The sequence below is a fragment of the Podarcis erhardii genome (assembly GCF_964252035.2).
Source record: "Podarcis erhardii genome assembly, chromosome: 5".
NCBI classification, from domain to species: Eukaryota; Metazoa; Chordata; class Lepidosauria; order Squamata; family Lacertidae; genus Podarcis; species Podarcis erhardii.
The window spans coordinates 61,460,231-61,482,997 of record NC_138509.1 but is presented as its reverse complement, the minus strand read 5'-3'; the positions used below and the strand labels follow the sequence as shown (position 1 = coordinate 61,482,997).

Below are 22,767 nucleotides of genomic sequence, written 5' to 3'. Positions count from 1 at the left end.
CTACAACTCCCATCATCCATAGCTAACAGGACCAGTGGTCGGGGATGATGGGAATTGTAGTCCCCAAACAGCTGGAGGGCCACCACTGCTAGGCTATCCTTTTTCTGGGGCTGATGGGATTTCTAGTTCAGCAACATCTGGAGGGCCAAAGGTTCCTCACTTCTGGCATAGAGACAATAATGAGCCAAATGGACACAATGGTCTGGTTTCATATAAGGCAGCTTCCAAGGTTCCAGAATACCTTTAGTAAGCCTATGTTTGTAGAAATACCTTTTTATCCTGGGCTGTGACTCCCCGTGATGTATTTCTTTTTATTGCGCTATCTGTTCTCTCTTCATGTCGGAGCGTAGCAGTGTAGTGTAGCGTAGCCCACCATCTTTGCTGGAATTGTGGCTGGAATTTGTTTTAACTGATTTCAAAACTGTATTTTTAAATCATTGTAAACCTCCCTGAGACCCCATGTCAAAGTGCAGGTAAGAAACAAACAAAGTAGGTGAAAGTGCATGAGTCCTCCTTAGATTATAATAATCCACTTGCCTGCTATAGCCTTGCCTTGAACATGGGCAGTAAAACGTTCTTGCTCGGAAGGTGGTGGACTCTCCTTCCTTGGAGGTTTTTAAGCAGATGTTGGATGGCCACCTGTCATGTATGATCTAGCTGAGATTCCTGCACTGCAGGGGGTTGGACTAGATGGCCCTTGGAGTCCCTTCCAACTCTGATTCTATGAGCACTGCCTTGCTTCAATTCGCCTATCCCCACAGGTGGAGTGTCATGCTAAGGAAAAGGGGCTTAATGTTTTCTTTCTGCTCCAAGTACCTATCACTGCTTGTGGGGTTTCCGGTTATAATGACGGTTTACAGCAGCCTTGTAAATAAGCTGTCAGAATTTATCAGCCTGTTTTTACTAGTCTGCTGAGGACTAGTAGTGGAGAGCCCGTAAGTTCTGTACCTTCTGAAGCAGCCCAGTGCAGAGGAGGAGGAGTCCTGTAGCAGCCCCTTTGGTTTCTATATTGGGCAGGGAGGAGTGTCTGTTCCCAGCCCCTACACACACACACACACACACACACACACACACACACACATTGGCCCTCTTAATTGCTCCCTGCTCCCTTTTTTGTTCCTTCTATATTGGTCTTTCCTATCTGCAAAACTGGGTCTCTGCCCTTGTGGATTCATTTCTTTTTCTTTTTTTAAAAAAGGCAGCAACCGGATATTGGCGAGAGTGGCAAAGAGTTAGGAGGATAACGCAGAACAGAGAAGCTTCAGTAATTATTCAGCTCCCCATCCCACTCCCATCCCCCATGATAAGGAAACTTCCATATATATATTTATATATATGAACTGCTCCTTTGTTGTGCTTGGAACTGTGCTATCCAATTTTAGATTCCAGTTCATCTATTTTCACTGCCATTGAGTTCAGCTGTTTGTGTGTGTGTGTGTGTGTGTGTGTTTGAGCACATGTTTTGCAATCAGAAGCCAGACACTTGCCGTTAAAAGGCGCTTCATATCTTTGGAATAATGTAATGGGCTGATCAAAGGAAAATGCATTTCAACATCAATATTATTATTTTAGTTGAAGGGATCTCAGCCACTCCTTTCAGAAATGAGTGCCCACTTCTTAGGTATCTTTTCAAAAAATAGGTTCTAAAGTCAAGATATATTTACTATGTGGATATCTGACTTACTTTTGTCTCAAGACATCTGTGGTCCATGATTGCACACTTGACTGCCTACATAGAAGTTACACTAGAAATTAGTAAACATCAAGTATGTGCACATTTGGATAGTACTGAATGGGTGTTTCATCCATTTGAAACATCGTTCCACAGCTTGCCCCTTCCAGATGTTTTGGACTACATCTCTGATATTTTAATCTAAAACATCTGGGGGTGGGCAGCAGGTTGGGGAAAGCCGGTACAGTCAGACCTCGGTTGTCGAACGTAATCCGTTTTGGAAGCTTCCGATTGGTTGCAGAAGCTTCCTGCACTCAAGCAGAAGCCGTGTCAGATGTCCGGCTTCCAAAAAACGTTCGAAAACTGGAGCATTTACTTCCTGGTTCTTGACATTTGGGAGCCGAAACATTCCAAAACGGAGCTGTTCGGGAACCAAGGTTTGACTGTATCAACTATTTTTAAATGGGCAATGGTATAAATTTCTGTGCCAGATAATTTTCTGGATAACCTAAACCTACATTTCTCTTTCTCTGTTGAATGCTCTGTCATGAAAGACTTGAGAGCTCTGGAAGTAGCTTATTTCAAGTCTGGCCCTGCCATGTGGCTGTGCAAAGTGATCACCTTCAGGCAGCACCATGGAGTGGGTAAACAGATGAAGGCAGGAATTTGTGCCTGAATGGTGCCAGTGAGACTTTTAAAAGCATTCTTAGGACACTATTGGGGATCTGTACCAGGCACCAAAATGTCTTGAGACAGCACTGACTAGCTGGAACTACATTATGTACAAGGGAGCATTGAGCCACTCCTTAAACTGAAGGCCTTTGAGCGTACAAAGCTATGTCTCTCTGACATCTCTCATGTCTCTCATTTTCCCCTTCCTTTTTTAGGTATGACTCTGGGAAGGATGGTTACATTGACCTTATGGAACTGAAGCTGATGATGGAGAAGCTTGGGGCACCTCAGACCCATCTGGGCCTGAAGAACATGATCAAGGAAGTGGATGAAGACTTTGATGGCAAACTCAGCTTCCGTGAGGTAAATGTCAGCAGAAAATAAAATGTAATGCAAAACCAAATGGGGAATAAAAATGTGGAACTTCTGCTATCACAACAAATGTGTCCTTCACCAACTCACTTCCTCCTTCAAGCCTATGCTGTTTGGAGCAGCTGTGCTTTAACTTCTGTGGAAAACTCCAGCTTGTTGAACACCAGATAGCAATTTCCCAGGCTCAGGTGTTGCGGCATGATACTAGATACGGAGACATCCTTTGCATGCTGTAAGACACAAGCTATGTGGATTGAAAGTCTGAGGCTTGAAGGTCAGAAGAACCTTTAACCTAAACTTTTCATGTTGCAAGTAGAAGAACTAAGAAATAATCACCTCATTTTTTTTATATGAAAACTTCTTTCCTAATCAAGAGAAAGCTGAACTAATTCTCAACAATTTTCTTTTCTTGTGACGCTACACTCAGCTGTTCATGTCACCGTTTGCAAATGTCACCTGCTTGTAACAATGCTATTACATATTTCAACTTCTGGGAGTCAGGGCCACATTATAATAAATTATTCCCCTCATTGTAGCAGTAGGTACAGAAGGGGGCATTCTCAAGTGTGCACTAAGGCACTACCACATGGGTATTGTCTCGCTCCACTTGCTTGAAGAGGCAGAACAGTCAGAAAATGTAATCCAGGCATCCCCAAACCCGTCCTCCAGCTGTTTTGGGACTACAGTTCCCATCATCCCTGACCACTGGTCCTGTTAGCTAGGGATGATGGGAGTTGTAGTCCCTAAACATCTAGAGGGCCAAGTTTGGGGGTGCCTGATGTAATCTTTTGAGTGTGAGTGCCTCCCCTTTCTGTAGGGCAGGCATGTCTAACAGGTAGATTGTGACCTGCTGATAGATTGTGGGGTGTTCCTGGTAGATCCTTGTAGATCTCTGGCCCCCCAGTGATCTCCCCCCCCCAAAAAAAGGGAGGAAACAACTGTGGCTTCCTAAAAAAAGCTCAACAACTTTGGTCCATCCAATGACAATGTGTAGATCACTGCCATTTTTTTATACTGTGAGTAGATCGCAGTCTATTGGGAGTTGGACGTCCCTGCTGTAGGGAGTAGAGTTCCAATGGTACCATCTTTGGACATGTCATTCACTTAATCAGCAAGACCATTGTTTCTCAGTGTGTGATTTGGCAGGATAGGTTTTCAAAATAATGCATTGGGAATACCTTTTTCCAACTTTGGTTGGCTCGCCAACTGTGTTTTTCTCTTGGAAAGGGATGACCTAGCCACTGTTAGCCATGCTTTAGTAACTTTCAGGCTGTAATATATGTGGGTACACCATTGAAAAGGGTTCAGAAACTTCATCTGATGCAGAATATGGTAGCCAATCTGTTGATGTGGACTGGCTGGTACATAGTGCCCAAGAAAGGTTCATTGGCTTCCATTTTGTTTCTGAGTACAACTCTCTAGGTTCCCTTACCTTCATAGTTTAGGTAGATGGCTACTGAAGAGAAGGCCTGTTCTGTGGTTGCATGTCAATTGTGAAGCTGTCTTCCAAGGAAGATCCGCTTGGTGCCTTTGTTACTTTTCAGGTGCAAGGCAAACTCTGTCTACTTTTGCTTTTGGTGGATAAATTGGTTGTGTGTGTGTGTGTGTGTGTGTGTGTGTGAGAGAGAGAGAGAGAGAGAGAGAGAGAGAGAGAGAGAGAGAGAGAGAGAATGAATACTGTTGACTATAATTCCTGCTTTTTATTGTTTATATATGATGTCATTCTGGGATGACTTTTAAATCTTGACTACAGTTCTAATGGGACGCGGGTGGCACTGTGGTCTAAACCACTGAGCCTAGGGCTTGCTGATCAGAAGGTCAGCGGTTTGAATCCCCACAATGGGGTGAGCTCCCCTTGCTCGGTCCTTCTCCTGCCAACCTAGCAGTTTGAAAGCATGTCTAAGTACAAGTAGATAAATAGGTACCGCTCCGGCGGGAAGGTAAACAGCATTTCCGTGCGCTGCTCTGGTTTGCCAGAAGCGGCTTAGTCATGCTGGCCACATGACCCGGAAGCTGTCTGTGGACAAATGCCGGATCCCTCGGCCTATAGAGCGAGATGAGCACGCAACCCCAGAGTCATCCGCGACTGGACCTAACGGTCAGGGGTACCTTTGCCTTTTTACTGTTCTGATGTTTTTATTATGCTTATATTTTATGTTATATTGTTTACCAAGTATGGCCCAAAAGGCACCATTTAGAGAAGTGCTACTTGATGCCCCAGTTGCTCCTCTAGCAGGTGGGGCAATGGTGACAGATTTTTCAAGCAGGCCACGTGAGCTGTGGGACATTGGCCCTTCCACACACACACACCCCCTCAAAATATCCCCAAAGTGTCCAGCAAACCACCCACTGATTAGGTCATTATGCTAAATTAATTCTCTCTTAATGGAACCCAGACACCTGCTTTGCTGCTGCTGTTCTAATTTAATGTGTGAGGATTCATTCTTTGTCCTTGAAGTATTATCTTGACTTCCTGGAAGACAAGTAGGGCAGAACAGCTTTCTCCAACTCTGCCTCTCCTGTTACCTACCTGTGACAATGAGTAAATGATCGGAAATAAGTTGAGAAAGGTGTCATAACCATTCTCCTTTTATTTCTTTTTGACAGATTACAAACTATGCAGTAAAAGTGATTGAGGGGCCTGTTTTGTCTTCATGAAGGCCACTTTCACTCACCAGCTAGTTTTTTGATTGGGATGGCTGTCTGATTTTGTTTGGGTTCAGGATTGGCGAGGGAACTGCAGTCTAAGGATGTGTCATTCTTCATGTGTGTGTGTGTGTGTGTGTGTGTGTTCATGCATACACACAGTGGTAGCTGGGGCCCGTTGTGACTGGTAGGGCAGAAAGCCGGGAGCCTAAACCATAGATTGAGCTAAAGGCATGCCTAGGGGTTGGCGAAACCAGTCCCTGCTGGGGTGCAAAATGGTTGTATGTTGAGACAAGAGCTGGGAGCTGAGTGGTAGGAGATATGGCAAGGCGTTATGAAGGTAGATCGCTGGAGACTATGGAGTGTATAACATATACGGTACGTGATGCTTTTTACAGTGGGAAAGAAAAGGAAGAGCATTAACTTTTTTTGACAGTAAATAAGTTTGAAACTTTTTATTTCTCATGATGGCACCATGAGAGCTAAAAGAGCAGCAGGAGGGGATAGTGCAAAGTTACTTGCTTTGCAAGAGAGCATTTCGCTTGCCCACCATGGTCTTGCAGATCAGCACAAAAAAGATGATTCATTAGACATGCAACGTTCAAGGAAATTAGAACTGCTTTCTCTGCATTTTAAAAATAGGATTAAGGAAGTAGATGAAAAGAGTGATTTGTGCCGATCTATTGCAACTGAGGAACAAGCCTATAAAAGGCTGCAAAATTGCTCTCTGGGGGAATATGCGATTCTGTTCAGGCTGAAGCCAGCTAGAAGTTTCAACCAAGAAATAAGCAACTTGTCCCTGTTTACTTCCTATTACTCGGCCTGTGTGGCTCTCACTGTTGGCCACCAGCAGCAGTTGAGCATTGCATTTATTTCCATATTGATTCTGGCTGCACCTTATGCCCTCTGCTGCAGGAAAAGGAATTCCCCAGGGAGGTTCATTTCATACCTCTGAAACTTGTGCAGCTGTTTGCTTTTGTAATGGTTACTTATTCCACCGTACCTTTCCCAAGGGGTGTTTTAATAAAGTTAATTTTGTACTTATCAACCCATCAATATATCACCAATTGCTTCCACACCATTCTAGCCCAGATCCCAAGGTGAAGAAAGTTGTTGCATTTAAGCAATATGCCTGCAACTTTTCTGTATCAGTGTCTGCTGTTAGTAACATGGGGCCAATATTCAGATACGATACATGTGGAACTGCCCTTTTCCTACTTATAAAAAATTGTGTTGTGTGGAAATGGACTCAGCCCCATCATCCACACAGTGGTCTAAAGCATCCTTTAAATCACTACTCTGAGGCTTGGCTACTATGCTGGATGTATGGGTTTCTTTACTTACTTTCTGAAGAGCACGCAGTAGGCATACGACTTTGCAAAATCTGAACACACCCACGCCTTGTGGATTATGTCCCCAAAAGTTTGTGTAGCAATGTGAAGAATCTCTCCAGAAGGCATTCGGACAATGTGAACGTGCTCAAATCATTTGCCATTTACACAGAATAGTCCCTTCTACCCCTGCGCATAGATGATCTGGACTTGGCAACTTGCACCTATGACTTGTTCCCAGCTGTTTAGTGAGTCATTCCCACATGCCTTTTCTGGCTGTGTCAGCTGGTACAACAGCATATTTCCCTCCTTTCTCGGCCAAATGGAGGAACCTGCCCAATGCAGAAGACTCTGGAGCATTTGTTCACTCTGCTACAGCTGGTCATGCCAACGTGTTTACAGGGACCAACCTGACATTCCTTGGACTAGAGTGGGTCTTAGATCTCAGAACATTTGCTGGTAATAGACCTTTGGGTGCTTCTTCTGTGAGGGGGTGTTGTTGGAACAGGGGGAAGTAATATCTAGTATAATAGTGATCGAAGCAAGCATCAGAAAATCTGAAAGCCAGGAGGATCTCCATTGGCCACATTGCAACTGCAGCTTCAGTTTGTTTGGAACAAGACTGTTCTGCATGTGATGTGCTTACTTGTGTTTGAGGAAAGGGTGCGTATGGCTTGAATGGGATGCACTCCCAGTTAGCGGGACCTGTTATTTAAATAAATCTTAAATCTGTTTGTGTATAGCTTCCAGCTCACAAAGGTCACCAAAATGGACAGGCCGGAAAACCAGCTACTTATACCAGGCTTCTTTCAATATAGTAGCTATTTCTTTATCACTTTGATAGGTCACCACTGAAACTGAGAGGATCCATAGCTCAGTGGTGGTGAACGTAATTGACATGACAGAGTTTATTATTTATTATTATTTTTTAAGCGATGTTATTTATTAAATTTGTATGCCACCCTTCATCCGTAGATCTCAGAGCAGTTCACAGCATAAAAATACAAGATTAAAAAACAAACAAAATACATAATAAAAACAAGAACAAGAACAGACCAGTAACACTCCTCCCCCACCCACACATTTAAAAGAATATAGGATGTTAATCAACCCAAAGCATGGCTAAAGAGGAATGGTGCTGTCAGGTGCTGGTGTGGTTGCTCGAGAGCAAACAGGCAAGACTCCAAGCTGTCTTTTCCAGGCTTTATTATCTGTACAAAACTATTTACAGTGCAGAGTGTCTCAAGTCCATGTGTGCTCAGTCGCTAGCAGAATCTGGGAGTGGGCGGTCCTTATACTTTCCCCAGCATAACAGTCGTGTGACTCCCATCCTTCTCCTCCCCTCTCTGCACCCAAACCTACTGCGCAGAGTGGGTGCTGGCAAAGGGGGACTTGGCTCCCCTCCGCTTTGCTCAGGCTCGGTGTTGAGGCTCTCCCTAGCATCTTCTGATCCCTGTGCCCCTTCCCCACTGGAGGCAGGGCTTCCCTCCTCACCAGAGGAAGAACTGCTTCACAAGATCTTTGGAGGCTCCCTGTAACACATCTGCCCTTCCACCTCTCGCCTCTGAGCTGATGGCAGTTCCCTGACAGGTTTCAGGGTCCGGGTAGGTTCATATGAAGAGAGGCGGTCCTTGAGGTACTGCAGTCCTGAGTCATTTAAGACTTTATAGGTCAAAAAGAATTGAATTGGGCCCGCAGACTAATCTGCAACCAGTGCTGTCCAGCCAGGAACAGTGTAATATGTTCAAACCGTCTTGCCCCATTAAGCAACCTTGCTGCCGAATTCTGCACCAGCTGCAGTTTCCAAAGCCTCTTCATATAACACGCTTCAGTCATCTAACCTAAGAGGTTATCAAAGCATAGACAACAGAAGTTGGAGTGCACCTTGCTCTAACAAAGGAACCTTTCGAGAGCTTGCTTCCAGCTCTCACCTGTTTCTCTACAGCCACATTGGGACTTGCCCAGCACCTGACATCACATATGACAATAAGGTGTGGGGCATGTGGGCATGGTTTCACAGGGAAATTTATATATTCCTGAGCCACCCTCAACAGGAAGTAGTGATTCTGTAGGGCAGAGTCCAGAAAATCCATAATAATTACTGCTGTCATCTCAGGCCGGGTAGGTGGCACAGTGATTGAATCCTTATTTGGACCTAGTTGCCCACCACCAGGTAGAAGCCCTCCAACCTGGCAATGGACTGGACAGAAAGTCTAGCCAAGCGGTATAGAATTATTACAGATCACTACAACCCTTTTCTATTGGTCCTGCACCAATATCTCAGGTGGGCACAGCTGATTAAAAACCAGCTTCTTCCAGTTTATACACCCAGGAGATTCAGGATTGGCACCTTCCTCGGTCTCTGTTAAATGGATCTCTGCTAGAGACTGGTGAGCTGCTGCCAGGCAAAGTAGATGGCATTGTAGATGGACTAATGTATCACTATAAAAGGCAGCTTTGTAACTGCATACATATTTTTTCCCAGCTGCAGAAAAGCTTTTAGCCACTTGCCAAGTATTGGAAGCAAACTTATGCTACTCTCAGAAGGGAATCTTGTGGGAGGGGTGTTAGCCCAGTCATAGAGCCCTTCCCTCCATCCTTTCAGCCTCTGGAGTGAGTCATGGCAGTGTCATGGCGGTGTCACTCTTGAGGGATGTGTTGAGGCTGGGAATGTGATTCAGTATAAGGACCTGTCAAGCACACTGCGGCAGCAAAACTTACCAAACATTTGGCTGGACACACCCATCCTATATTTGCTGCTAGAAAAGAGCCCAGCAGTTTCGTAATGCTCCCCCTCCCATCCCTGAGGGACTTTGGGAATTTTTCAACTTTGTTTTTTTTAAACGCTGAATTAGTAAGCAGCTGGGAGCTGGGGGGGCATGCGGGGGAAGCTTGGGAACAAAGGGTTCTGCCAGATGCCTAATTTCCTGATGAAAGAAGCTGGATGCAGTTTCTGGTATCTTGCATGCTGCCCTGTAGTGAGAGAATGTGAGCTTTTCAGAGGATGGAAATCCACTCTGATCACACACATACGAAATTTGAAAGCTGAATTACTGTAGTACTGGCATTCCCTGTTTGGATGTTTTATGCTATTTAGGACCTTAGATGAGTCCTTTGACTGTAGAAGAAGAGTTGGAGTATTGCAGTATTAGCAATATATAAACTGTTGAGGGTGGCTCAGGAATATATAAACTTCCCTGTGAAACCATGCCCACCTGCCCCACACCTTATTGTCATATGTGATGTCAGGTTCTGGGCAAGTCCCAATGTGGCTGCAGAGTAACAGGTGAGAGCTGGAAGCCTGAGGTAACCTGAGGTACCACTGTACTTTATTACAGATTTTCCTGCCTAATCTGTTACAGCTCCCAGTCATGAAAGTTTAGGCTTAAGTGCTCATCCTGTTACTTTTTTCTAAATTACTATTTTTTTTCTTGTATAGTTTCTACTCATTTTCCACAAAGCTGCAGCTGGGGAGCTTGAAGAAGACAGTGGCCTGCTGGCTTTGGCAAAACTTTCCGAAATAGATGTCGCCCTTGAGGGAGTGAAAGGAGCCAAGAACTTCTTTGAAGCAAAGGTAGGAAAAACATACCTTAGAATCAGGTGATGGAGGGGTTCATAAGTCTTAGGCTGCAATCTTAATCACCCTAGGAAGTATGCCCGCCCCATTGAACACAGGGAGTTTTACTTCTGAGTAACCATGTGTCGGATTCTGCTGTATGTCAACTCAATGATACCACCTAGAGTACAAGTTAACGATTCACACTGGGAAAGTGGTGCACCTGGAAATTTACCTGCTTTAATGTAAACCAGAGTGCTGTGTTAAAAGCTGAAAGTGCAACTGTTTCAGATTGGGTGAAAGTGCAACTGGAACCGAGACTGGATGAATCAGATCTAATGAATGCTTGTTCCGTTTCCTGTGTCTCACTATGAAAACAAAAGCCACATAGTTTTCTTTTTTAAAAAAAACAACAACCACCAAGTCAATCTTGTTGGCTACTTTTGAGGTATTGTAACACCTCCCCCAAATCTTTGTATGGTGGGAGTTTTCCCCACCCCAGTGCTTTCCATGTGTTTTGGACTACAGTTCTCATAAGCCCAGTGCTGGCTGGGGTTGATGGCAGTTGTAGTCCAAAGCATGTGGAAAGCATCAGGTTGGCGAAAGCTGTGCTGTGAATATACAGCATGATCTGCCCCTCTCTGCAGATAATTCCAATTGCATGGTAAAGTCTCATAGGCCAAGACCAAGGGAAGGTGATAACTGTCATCTATTAAGTTCAGTACTGATAATTCTTCTTTAGTAGTACCCCTGGTGCTTGGTCACAATATATTTTTCTCCCTAAATTAAATTACAGTAAATTTACAGTAAATCAAGGTGAGCACAACCAGTCAGGGCATTTAACCATATTCTGAACTAAAATAGTGTTTGGTTGACACAAAGATAGCTGACTCTGGTCACCTGGATGTAAACAGAACCATTGGGTGTGCAACCTGTGGTATTAGTTACATTGTACAGGCTAGAGAAATAGCTGTGCTTAACAGCCTGAGGACTTAGATGGTTTGCAGCATATAGTTTTTCATACGTGTCTCTTCTGAACTTGTTTCTAGTCTGGGAGATGCAAGCATTAACAGGGTGTGTGGATGAGTCCATTGGGGGTTTTGGTTAAAACACCATCCTTTCTCCCAGATCAAGTTCAGGGGAAATTACCGTATTTTTCGCTCTATAACACGCACCCGACCATAACACGCACATAGTTTTTAGAGGAGGAAAATCCGTAGGCATGCCACCCGTAGGCATTTCCTCCATAACACGCACAGACATTTCCCCTTACTTTCTAGGAGGAAAAAAGTGAGTGTTATGGTGCGAAAAATACGGTAAGTGTCTGTCAGTACTGGAAGCTGACTGTGTACAACTCTGGCTAGAACTGGTGATCTCACAGCACCTGTAGGGCAGCTAAGAGCTAGCTGTCTTAGATAAGTGAAATGATGGAATACAAGGGTAGGAATCTTTTTGACCCTGCAAGCCAGATGTTTATATATCTCCCCCGCCCCTTGCAGACCAACTTTGGCAAGTTAGCCAACAGAATTAAATTTCTGTCCCATCAACTGTCACCCCATGGCACCCACTGGTTCACAGGTGGGTGTGGTTTGGGGAAATTGCCTCATGGGCCTAATAGGCCAAAATTGTCCCACAAGCCAGAGGTCCCCTACCCCAGATGTAATACGAACCCATCTTTCAATCTTTCCTTTGTGTTACAATTTTATTCCTCTATTTCTAGGTTCAAGCTTTGTCCTCAGCCAGTAAGTTTGAAGCAGAGATAAAAGCAGAGCAAGATGAGCGAAAACGTGAAGAAGAGGAGAGACGTCACCGCAGAGCAGCCTTCCGAGAACTCAAGTCTGCATTCAGTCAATAACTGAGGCAACCTATCGGCCACCTGAGGGACTTTGTACAATCTTACAAGTTTTGCCTTTGACTAGGCGAAGGACCAGGAGAGGGAACAAAACTGATCTGAAGCCTTTTATTTTCTTTTTCTGAGCCTCCTACTTAGATGCTGGGGGTGGGGGGTGTGCCATACACACAGTGGCATTCAGAACATGCAAAACCAGGAGTGGTTCAAGCAACCCCCTTTATTTCTGTAATAGGCATTTCTTAGAAGAATCAAAATGTCCTAATGCTTTAGCCTGAGGCAGATGATCGTAGCACCTGATAAAAGTGCTTACCATTTGCATCTTGGTCAGAAAACACTCCTTGTGTCCTTCTGAATGTCTCTGTGTCATAGCTCTGTAATTTCCCTCGGGCTTCCTTTCTGTATACCTTTTGACTCCTCCTGAATTTTTCAAAACCATTTCTTGCTTCTAAACAAGCTGACCCTTCTTCTAGGTGCAGATCACAATCCTTTCATGTGCAAATAAATGCCCCAGTTCCTAATGTATCATTCTTTTCCGTCTTTGTGCTCACTATTGGGGGTGGAGGGGAAAGACAACAGCTTTTTGGTACAACAGCTCCCCAGTAATGAAGGGAAACCCAGTTAGTAAATATTGGCTGAGATCCAAAGAGCTTCTTGGGTGAATAGCAGGCACGTCTTCCACTCAGTCCTCAAATTCTTGTGCAAGCTGGTCCCCAATACTACCCCACCCTTCCAATGCAGCCCCCACATTGCATATCCCCCATCATCCCTTGACCCCTGCAAGCAGGTTTTCAAGGGGACACAAGGTACCATGACTTGAAAGAGGTGGCAGGAAAACCTTGTTGTGTAGGCAGAACTCTACTCATGCTTTTCTGGGTCCATGCCATTTTTTAACTCATAAAGATTCTGTTCAGGGATACAGCAGTCACCATTCAATTTTACCCTTTCCATGTATACAAACGACTGTACTTTTTGAGCAACAAATAGAACTGCTAAGTTCTGGCCACATTCCATTGCATTCTCTGTGTAAGTCCATAGCTGTTTTCAGCTTTCTCCTTTTTATTTTTAAAGCCATTGGATTTTAAGAAGCAAGGAAACATCAATCAATAAGATGTTCAGTGAAGTGGATTAGTACAGTTTTGGGGACACAGTGGCTTCCCACCCCATGGAATTTTTAATCTTCTTGTAAACATTGGTGCAAATGAAAGAGCTTCTGTAGAGTTAACACTTACATAAAACAGCCAGTTCTGCTTGCAAGAGAAAATAGATTCCAAAAGCAGAAAGCAGCATGTTACTCTGCTCAGAAAGCTTGTACTATATTCAGAACTTATACTTGTGTGTATATATATCTTCATGTATAGAAAAGGAAAACATCCTCTTCCTTGCCAAGCTTGTCATCTGATCATAAACTGGATCTCTCATCCTCAACTTTATTTTCACTGTCTTTTAGCTTTTTACACTGTGACACTAAACTGTGAGTGTGGAATAACAAAGGGAGCCCATCTGATAATTAATAATAGGTGGGGAAATTGCTAAACAATTTTTTAATACTGTATTTGCAAGACCACAGATTATATTTGATAAAAATCACGTTTTAGCTAAAATATTTATAATAAATGTTTTTATACATGCAAAAGTTTGATTTTTCTTCCCCTGTTGCTTAGTTATGCAAATAAAACTTTTCTAACTTGCTGGAGGCTAACTTGAAATCCTTTTATTCTGTCTCATCCTTCATGGCAGAAGGAGGGGGCGGAGTTCTGTGGTGCAAACTAAAATCCTTGCACTAATGCAATGAGTGATTTAGTACTTCTTTAGATACAAACCTCGATCTGGGATTTAGTATTTTTTAATATAATTGCTACTTTATATATATTGTGCTTTGTTTAATATGCTTTATTGTATTGTATATACACTGGTACCTCGGGTTAAGTACAGTACTTAATTTGTTCCAGAGGTCCGTTCTTAACCTGAAACTGTTCTTAACCCTAAGCACCACTTTAGCTAATGGGGCCTCCTGCTGCCGCCGCACCGCTGGAGCACAATTTCTGTTCTCATCCTGAAGCAAAGTTCTTAACCCGAGGTAATATTTCTGGGTTAGCGGAGTCTGTAACCTGAAGCGTCTGTAACCTGAAGCGTATTTAACCCGAGGTACCACTGTATTGTAAATCCATTTGAGACCTTTTTTAAAGTGTAAAGTGATCACTGGTGTAATAAATCAATTCTCACTGACCACTGGCCACACGGCTGATAGGAGTCCAAGGACATATGGAGGGCCAACAGTTCCTTCTCCTTATTCTAGAGAGTCTATGAATAGGCAATGTCCTAGATCCAACTATTTAACTTCCCTCCCCGCCATCTTCTGTAAAATTCCTGTGAAATGACCTAGATCAATATGCCACTTTTGGAGCTATTTTGAGCTATTTGATGAAAGAGAGTGGCTGCTTGTCTTTGGGATTCGGGCTAATAGGCTGACTTGTTCCAAAGCCCTTTAACTACCTGTTTCCTAGTTTGGATGAAATAGGGAAATGTTTATTTGTTTTTAAGAATACTTATAAACTGGCAACTGAACAACAAATAATGGTGGTGTATAATGAAGTAGCTGAAAACATCATACTGTACAATGATCAGATCCATAGCTAATGGAATACTTCCTTCCTGGTTTGTTTGCTGGCTCACGTGAAGGCACTTTGTGCATGGCCAATATTATTCTTTGCACGCTGACTTTTTAAGCTAAGAGATTTCTGGTCATTGACTGTATTAAAGATATATAAGCTAAGAGATGATCATTCAAATGCAGTCAGTCTGTAAAGAGACTTTTTACTTGTTTATTTTGAAGGAAAAAAATGAAATTTCAGTTAAGGAAGCACTGAACAACCTATCCTTGCCTATTCCAATTGCCTTTACGGGGACTTGAACAGGAAAAAAGAAACTACAAGGCTATCAGTGACAGGATGAAGGGTAAATCATAGGACATTTAATTGAATAATTCTTGGGTTTTCAGCTTTGCACTATTAATTAAAATTAAGGACACACATTCCTGTTGTTTAAGCACCACCTACTGGAGGGACTCAGAACTCTCACAAATGTTAAATACAGTACAGTATAAGAATCCAGAGAGGTAGGTCTCGCTCCTATCTGTCTGAGCACAGCTCCCGCAACACGGTGCCTCCAATCCCCCTCCTGCTCAAGAGGCATACATGGGAACAGTATTCTTCTGATGTCAGCAGTATCCATCTTGCTAGGATTATGCAGTATAGTTCAGTACTATGACATATGGAAATTAGGGCCCATCCACATTTCTGCTTTTCCTGTACCTAGAAAGCACGGGTTTGAATGGTTTTCTGCTTGTCCTGTGTTTTCTAGGTACAGGTCCAAGCAGTTTTCTGTCTGCCCCACTGCTTTCCTTAGACGTGTGCGTATTCCATAATGCACAGCGCTGAAATCTGTAAATAATATTATTTATTGAATTTATAATCCGCTCTATACCCAGAGGTCTCGGGGCAATTCATATATATATATATATATATATATATATATATATATATATATATATAGTAAATTCAGACTAGACACCTTGAGTGTCTCCTAAGAAGTGTTACCTATGTTTGAAACTTCTGCACAGTTCCTTCAACAAGTTCCTGACTTTAGCAGTGAGCAATAAAAAACTATGGTGGTACCACAAGTTAAGCAGTGTGCTGACAGAGGATACAAAACTAGGTTGGGCAGATGGGTTTAACCAAGAGCTGCACTCATGGCATACCAATGAGAAGGTTTCAAGGCAATTATGGTCTCCAGGTAGTGAAGGGAAAACACCTATAATGCCACCAGGCAAGTTTTTTAATGGGCTTTTAAAGAGGTGGCAACTTGGCAATTGCACTGGTGTTGACTGAAAGAGTAAAGTATGGTATAATGAGCAGATTAGGTGCAGGGATTCTTCAGACCCTGGCTCATTGCCAATGTGCTTGAAACATAGGGATCTTTTCCTAGTACTGAGAAATTCTCACCATATAATCAGGGAGAATCCTTTTATTACCTAAGTAATATAGGGCACCTTTTAGCCATGAGGCCTGCAAAGCAGCTTATAATTAAATGAAATAATATAACATAATAAAAAAACTTAAGAAAACCAAAACCAAATGCACAGCAACAATCTACCTCATGTATGTTAACAGCAATCTTCACTCTGGGAAAGCCTGGTGTAATTAAAAAATACCTTCACAGATGTCATAAAGCGTGCAGTGAAGCAGTGCTACCCAGTTCAATAAAGAGGAAATTTCACAGTACAGTACACTCACAACTTGCACACATTTAACTTGTGCACAATCAGCTTTATGTGTGTTTGGCAAAAATATTTTTTTTAAGAGGGTGGGTGTCCGGGGGGGGGGGAATGGCAATTCCACCTGCAATTGCACCCAATGTTCTTTGACTATACACTATTTTGGCTTTAGGTGCTATTACTGGAATGTAACCCCCACATAAGTCATGGACTTACTGTATTAAGTGCCAACACAAAGAAAGCTGCCATTTCTTTGTTGTTGTTTAGTCGTTTAGTCGTGTCCGACTCTTCGTGACCCCATGGACCAGAGCACGCCAGGCACTCCTGTTATTCACTGCCTCCCGCAGTTTGGACAGACTCTTGTTTGTAGCTTCGAGAACACTGTCCAACCATCTCGTCCTCTGTCGTCCCCTTCTCCTTGTGCCCTCCATCTTTCCCAACATCAGGGTCTTTTCCAGGGAATCTTCTCTTCTCATGAGGTGGCCAAAGTATTGGAGCCTCAGCTTCAGGATCTGGCCTTCCAGTGAGCACTCAGGGTTGATTTCCTTAAGAATGGATACATTTGATCTTCTTGCAGTCCATGGGACTCTCAAGAGTCTCCTCCAGCACCATAATTCAAAAGCATCAATTCTTCAGTGATCAGCCTTCTTTATGGTCCAGCTCTCACTTCCATACATCACTACTGGGAAAACCATGGCTTTAATTATACGGACCTTTGTTGGCAAGGTGATATCTCCGCTTTTTAAGATGCTGTGCCATTTCTAGTAGGGGCTAATTTTACCTCAAATACTAGTGGTGCCTGAAGCACTGTCATTCCAACAGTTCCTCATACTGATTTGTGTATGAGAGGAGGCGTTACGTCCTTTGTCGGTGCCTGGGATGGGCGCACCAGGCAGGAGTAGGTGCAGGGCACAGAGGGTGAACAAAGTCTGCTGTGCCACTGCCCAGCCCTCACCGCTGGGTGGGTGTGGGGCACAGAGGGTTCACAAGGCTGCCCTGCACCGCCCATGCATAGGGGAACCTGGTCATCCTATGCAACCCTTGGTGGGCGAATCTCTCGGATGCTGGCCGGGTGGCCATTCAGCAAGGGGGCCAAGGGTGTGGTGGCTTTGGGGCCCAGAGACCCCTGATGGCAGGCAGGGCAGGATGGGGATCCCTGTGTTGGTATGCCTGGTTGACGCCTCCTAAAAACCGTACACCTGGGGCTACAGCCCCCCTGTTCCCACCACGCTATGCCCCTGCAACATGAGACCATGAATGGGATGAGAGGCCCAGTTTGTCATAGTGCATCTTCACACTTATGTACTGTACAAGAACCCCATCTCTGCTTCTATCAAGCCTTTATTTTTACAAGTTATGCTAGGTATTGATCATCTAAAATCCTGATCCCAAACAATATCTTAAATGTGTGATCATTAGATGTGTTTCTCTTTAAAACAAAAACCACAAGGTCCTCACCCCCATCAACACCATGCTGGGTGTGCTGGTAGGAGGTTAACTCTTTCCACCTGCGTTTACCTGATGAAACTTTACCCCACCCGCAAGCTCTGTTAGTACTGCTGCCTTTGGGTGCTGCTCAGTTGGCATTGACCTCTGGCAGGGCTTTCTCAGCAGTGGCTTCCAGCTGATGGAACGGCCTCCCTGGTGGTGGGTGTGTCTCGCCCTCATTATTAACTTTCAGGAGGGGTTTTAAAGCATTCTTGCTCAGCCAGGCATTGGGTGGCTGGAAGACACTATTCTTGGCAACCTTAAATTTATTAGCTGTCAGATAATATGGTTGCTTTGCATTTATTTAGGTACTCTTAAATGTGTTTAGGTGTTTTAAATGGTTCTCATTTCATTTTTAAAAGTATTATTTTATCACTTTTGTCTTTGCTGCCTTGTGCTCCTTTGAGAGAAGGGCAAGGTAGAAATTTAGATGGACAAAATGACTGTATTTGCCCCAGAAAGGAAGCTCCGCTCTGCTTCTTGAACTGGAGTGTGCTTTGACTACAGTATTTAGCAGGAGGGCTTCTGGCCTCTTTTCTGCCTCCTCCTCCTCCTCCTGTCGTATGCCCTCTAGTGGCACAGGAATTTTAAAGAAACTAGCAGGTTGGCATCCCATTGTGGGCACTGACACAAACACACGCACGCCGTCCCGTGTTTGGTCGTGTAGTGAAACACAGCGCTGGTGGTGCCCCTGTGACAACAGATCAAAGTGTCTTCTTCGTTGCCCGCCAGTGATCTTTCTGAACTGTCAAGAACAAGGCTCGGTTCCTTCCCTCAGCGTCGACTGTGGACGGTCGAGGTTCTTCTAATTAGTGTTTTAGTGACTCTGCGTGAGGGAGCAACTCCGTTTCCGTGTGTGAGAGAAAACACGCACAGACACTAGCTATCCCTGTGTAGGTACCACAGAGTGAGACCACGGGCCCTTTTCTCAGGCGCCTCCGCCGTTGCGAGAAGACCGAGACGAGGGAGCGCGGCTTCCGCTCGCGGAGCCGCCGTTGGCGCCCGCGTTCGAGAGCGCGACTTCTCCCGGTCCCTCGGTCCGCGGCCTGCGGGGAAGGAAAGGGGCGGAGTCACGGCAGCGAGGTCACATGACCTTGCGTGGCGGCGCGGCAGCCATCTTGTGTTGTCGGTGCTGAGGATTGGCTTTGGATCCGAGAGGCTCTCCGTCCGCGACCTCAGGTAAACCGACCCCCTGGCCGTCCTGCACCCTCCCTTTCGGGCGCGACCCCCTCGCTGAGTTCCCGCTTTCCCCTCAGGTCCAAGCGGCTGCCCCTCTGTCGCGGCCCTTCCGCGCGAACACGCCTAGGCCTCTCGCCGAGCACCGGTCTCCCGTATGTCTCGTGTCCGGAGAAGCCCATGGCAGCCGATGGAAAACGGGCTTGAGCGTGGCGTCGGGCTTCCTTGGCTGTGGCGTGGGCTGCTGGGTGGTTTGCCGTGCCTGGGCGGGTGGGAGGAAGTTCTGAGGGGTTAGGAGCTGCCTTGGCTCAGACCTGACACAAGACAGCTGTGGGCCTTTCCTTCTCCATGCGGCATATTGGCAGGAACTGCTGGGTCCGGGTGGGCGGGTGATACTGACTTACTCCTTGGCTGGCAGCTACACAGGAACGTGCAGTTATTCCCAGTCCCTGTGTGCTTCCCCCTGCGACCATTTCCTCTTCAACTCGTTCTGTAGAAAGAGACCTTTCCTTTCCTACTCCATGGCCATGACTTGTCAACGCCAAGGGGGAAGGAAGGCTCCAGCAGCTGTTGCCTAATGAGCCGGTTAGTTGAACATTATACCGGCACTCATGACGAGGGCTTTACAAATGGAGGCTTGTGTGTACTTTGGGGGAAAGCTGTGGGGTGATAGTGGTGTTTAAAGTGAAGCTGATAATATCTGGTGACTCCTGAGATTTCAGACAGTGAAGGTATATACTGGCCACTAGAAATGACGCGTACTTCCACTAAATACAGGGGGGTGTAGAAGATGTAGAAACTCTGGTTAAACATATATTGGTCATTTCTCAAGTAACAAACTGTTCTGGACAGCATGATAGCAATCTGTTAATTTGAATATTCTCTTACTATTCATTCTCTCTGTGAAGTAGTATTGAGATTTGTGCATAAAAATATGAGCTCTAGTGCTTCAGACTGAAGGCCTGTCTGATTCATCATTCTTTTCTCACAGTGGCCAACCAGATGCCTGTAAGAAGCCCACAAGCAACCTGGAAGATAGTTATGAACAAATGATACATAACTTCAATTCATATAATTGCTAGTTTACTTACAGTTGGAAAATAATACATGGTGTAGCAGAATAATTTCTTAAATGACCAGAAATATTTTACTACTAGTCCTTAGCAAATGGGTTACTAGGATAAGTCTTATGTTTGCAACCTTATTTCCAGGGATACTAGTTTGCAAAATTACTTTTTTTTAATTGTCACTGAAGTTGTTTTTTTAAGTGACTCTTAAGAAATCTCAGAAGAGATCCATTTCCACTACACTTCCCATCAGTTTGAATTTTTTTAAAAAACTGGAATCACTGTATCACTGTTAATCTTGGGTTTTTTATTTAGCTGATAATATGTTTCAAAGTTCCACAAAAGCAGTGCTCTTACAGATTTTCTTACTTCACATTCAACTGTTGGACATTCAAGGTGATTGCCATTAAAGATGGAGCTGGCCATCACTGGATATTATAAACCAAGCAAAGAGTATTAAAAGAGACACAGGCAAGACAGATTTGTTTTCTGAAGCTTATTCAGGATAGTGAGCCACTTTGTGGTTATAACCTGATCTGAAGAAAATACTAGTCTAATAAATGGCCTTTGCATTATTTATAGCAGTATCATTAATATAATTGTGTTGGCTGATGAGCTTACAGGAGCTGTTGCACAGAGACTTTGCAGGACTGGCTGTAGGGAGAATGGTCAAGAGGCACAATAAAATTAGGACCAAGAACGCCAATCAGGTAGACAAACAAGTTTGTGGCCAGATGCAAAGGATGAGCATCAACATATCTGTATGGGAAGCAAAAGTGAGGCAAGCATGGTGATACAGTTGTATCTTGGTTTTCGAATAGCTTAGTTCTCGAATGTTTTGGCTCCCAAACGCCGCAAACCCAGAAGTGACTATTCCGGTTTCCAAACTATTTTTGGAGCTTCCTGCAGCCAATCAGAAGCTGTGCTTTAGTTTCCAAAAGTTTTGGAAGTCGAACAGACTTCCGGAACAGATTCTGTTTTACTTCCAAGGTACGACTGTATTGTGAGATACCTGAAGAGATGCGGAACCTATGGCCCTTCATATGTTTTTGGACTACATTGGCTGTCAGCCTCAGCCAGCATAGCCAGTGATCAATGATGATGATAATTCTATTCCATCACCATCTGGAGGACCACAGGTTCCCACCTCTGAGCAAGCAGATTCAAAGACCAGAAGGCTATTCTTACAAGGAGAGCTCTTCTGGAAAACAACAATCACATATATAAGAACATACAAAAGGAGAGGTCTGCCAGCAACCTTTTCCTCTGAACCTAAAGCTAGTGAGAACAGGACACAGCAGAAACTACTTGTATCCAAACTATGTTCTAAGTAGCAGTAAGGCAGCAAGGAGCAGTTTAGAAGCATTTGGTTTTGTTTTATACTAGATGCAATTTGCCATTCTGTTCAAGTCAGGAGCTATGATTAGTTTTAACCAGTGCTTTTTTTCTAGGAGAACCCAACACCTTCCCCCCCAAACCTTGCAGTAAGGTAAATGGAGGGTGGTGAGACCAAGCAAGCAACCATGACTAAAAGGGGGTTGTGAAAAGCAGGAGGCTGAGGTGGCGGCAAGGAAAGGAGGCCCTTGTTTGGGATTTTATTTCTGCTCTCAGTCAACAGGTTGCACCATTCCCCCTTGCACACTCTCCCCCTAGATGCGGGGCAAGCTGTAGGGGTGAGTGTGGATGGTGTGGCTGGTGGCTGGGAGGAGAAGGAGAAATGGGAGGGTGGGTGTGAAGAGTGGACTGGGCAAGGTGGGGGGGGAGGTTGAAGACGGGTGTGCACAAAGTGGAGCTTTAATTAATTGTGGGGTGACAGGAGAGTGTGTGTGTGAGAGAGAAAAGGGGGGATCATGGTGAGTACCAGCACCCTTTTTTCTAAGAAAAACAGCACTTGTTTAACTATAGTTTATCTTTAAAAAGCCTAGATCAATAACCACATTTTGAAGTTATCCTTGCCAGAGAAACTGTTACTTGACTGGTTGGCTCGCTGGGCAGTTTGTTTAAATGTCCAGTTCTTCAATGTTTAGGAACTGCATGTGGAAGATTATATTTCATGGATTTTGTCTTGTCAGGTTACTTTGAGATAATATGGACAGAGAATTAACATTTACTTCTTTACTGAATTTCAGGAGTGGCTTGCCCAGCAAGGTGGAGCTATAGCAATAGCCTGCAAGGGAGATGGGATGGGATGGTGCGATTGGGGCTGTGTGGGTGCACTGGTGGAACCAATGTGGCATTCCCCACTGTGTGTGCCCATGCACCCCTGACCACACCAACTCTCCTGGTAAGTGTTATTGACTTCACATCTGGGAGGCTGTTGCTGTAGTTTTACTTCACTTAGTGAACTTCTGGGTCATTCCATATCAAGTGATCCAATTTTTTTACCTCATGTCATCCAATTTTCTTAATATTTTGTACACTTGTTGAACGATCAAAACTAAGAGTGATCAAGTGATGTGCATTGGAACACATTTTTAAAAGAAAAGCCTTACTAGCTTTTCAGATAACTTTTAATTGAATAACTTCCTTTAAAAATGCCCTAAGTAACTGATATTACAGTTTGAAGTCTAGTTTATTCTGTTATATTTTACTCTCAAGAAGACCCATTTATCCTAAATAGAACTGAATAAGGCAGACATGTATGTACAAAATATTTTTTTAG

At 44.2% G+C, this 22,767-nt stretch overlaps 2 protein-coding genes across 3 annotated transcripts in view; both read left to right on the top strand.

Annotated features, from left to right (window-relative positions):
* The window catches only part of EFHD1 (EF-hand domain family member D1), a 28,714-nt gene extending 14,914 nt beyond the window's left edge, over window positions 1-13,800 (top strand). The window contains exons 2-4 of the mRNA XM_081864636.1: window positions 2,560-2,707; window positions 10,133-10,267; window positions 11,970-13,800. Of these exons, the coding sequence (XP_081720762.1) occupies window positions 2,560-2,707; window positions 10,133-10,267; window positions 11,970-12,104 (418 nt within the window). The 3' untranslated portion in view covers window positions 12,105-13,800. The remainder of the gene's footprint in view (window positions 1-2,559; window positions 2,708-10,132; window positions 10,268-11,969) is intronic.
* Window positions 13,801-18,932: 5,132 nt separating this feature from the next.
* GIGYF2 (GRB10 interacting GYF protein 2) overlaps window positions 18,933-22,767 on the top strand; it is a 73,643-nt gene continuing 69,808 nt past the window's right edge. The window contains exon 1 of one of the 2 annotated variants that reach the window (XM_081864596.1): window positions 18,933-19,041. The gene's annotated coding sequence lies outside the window, so the exon portion shown is untranslated. The remainder of the gene's footprint in view (window positions 19,042-22,767) is intronic. The other variant, XM_081864597.1, reaches the window with a different exon arrangement.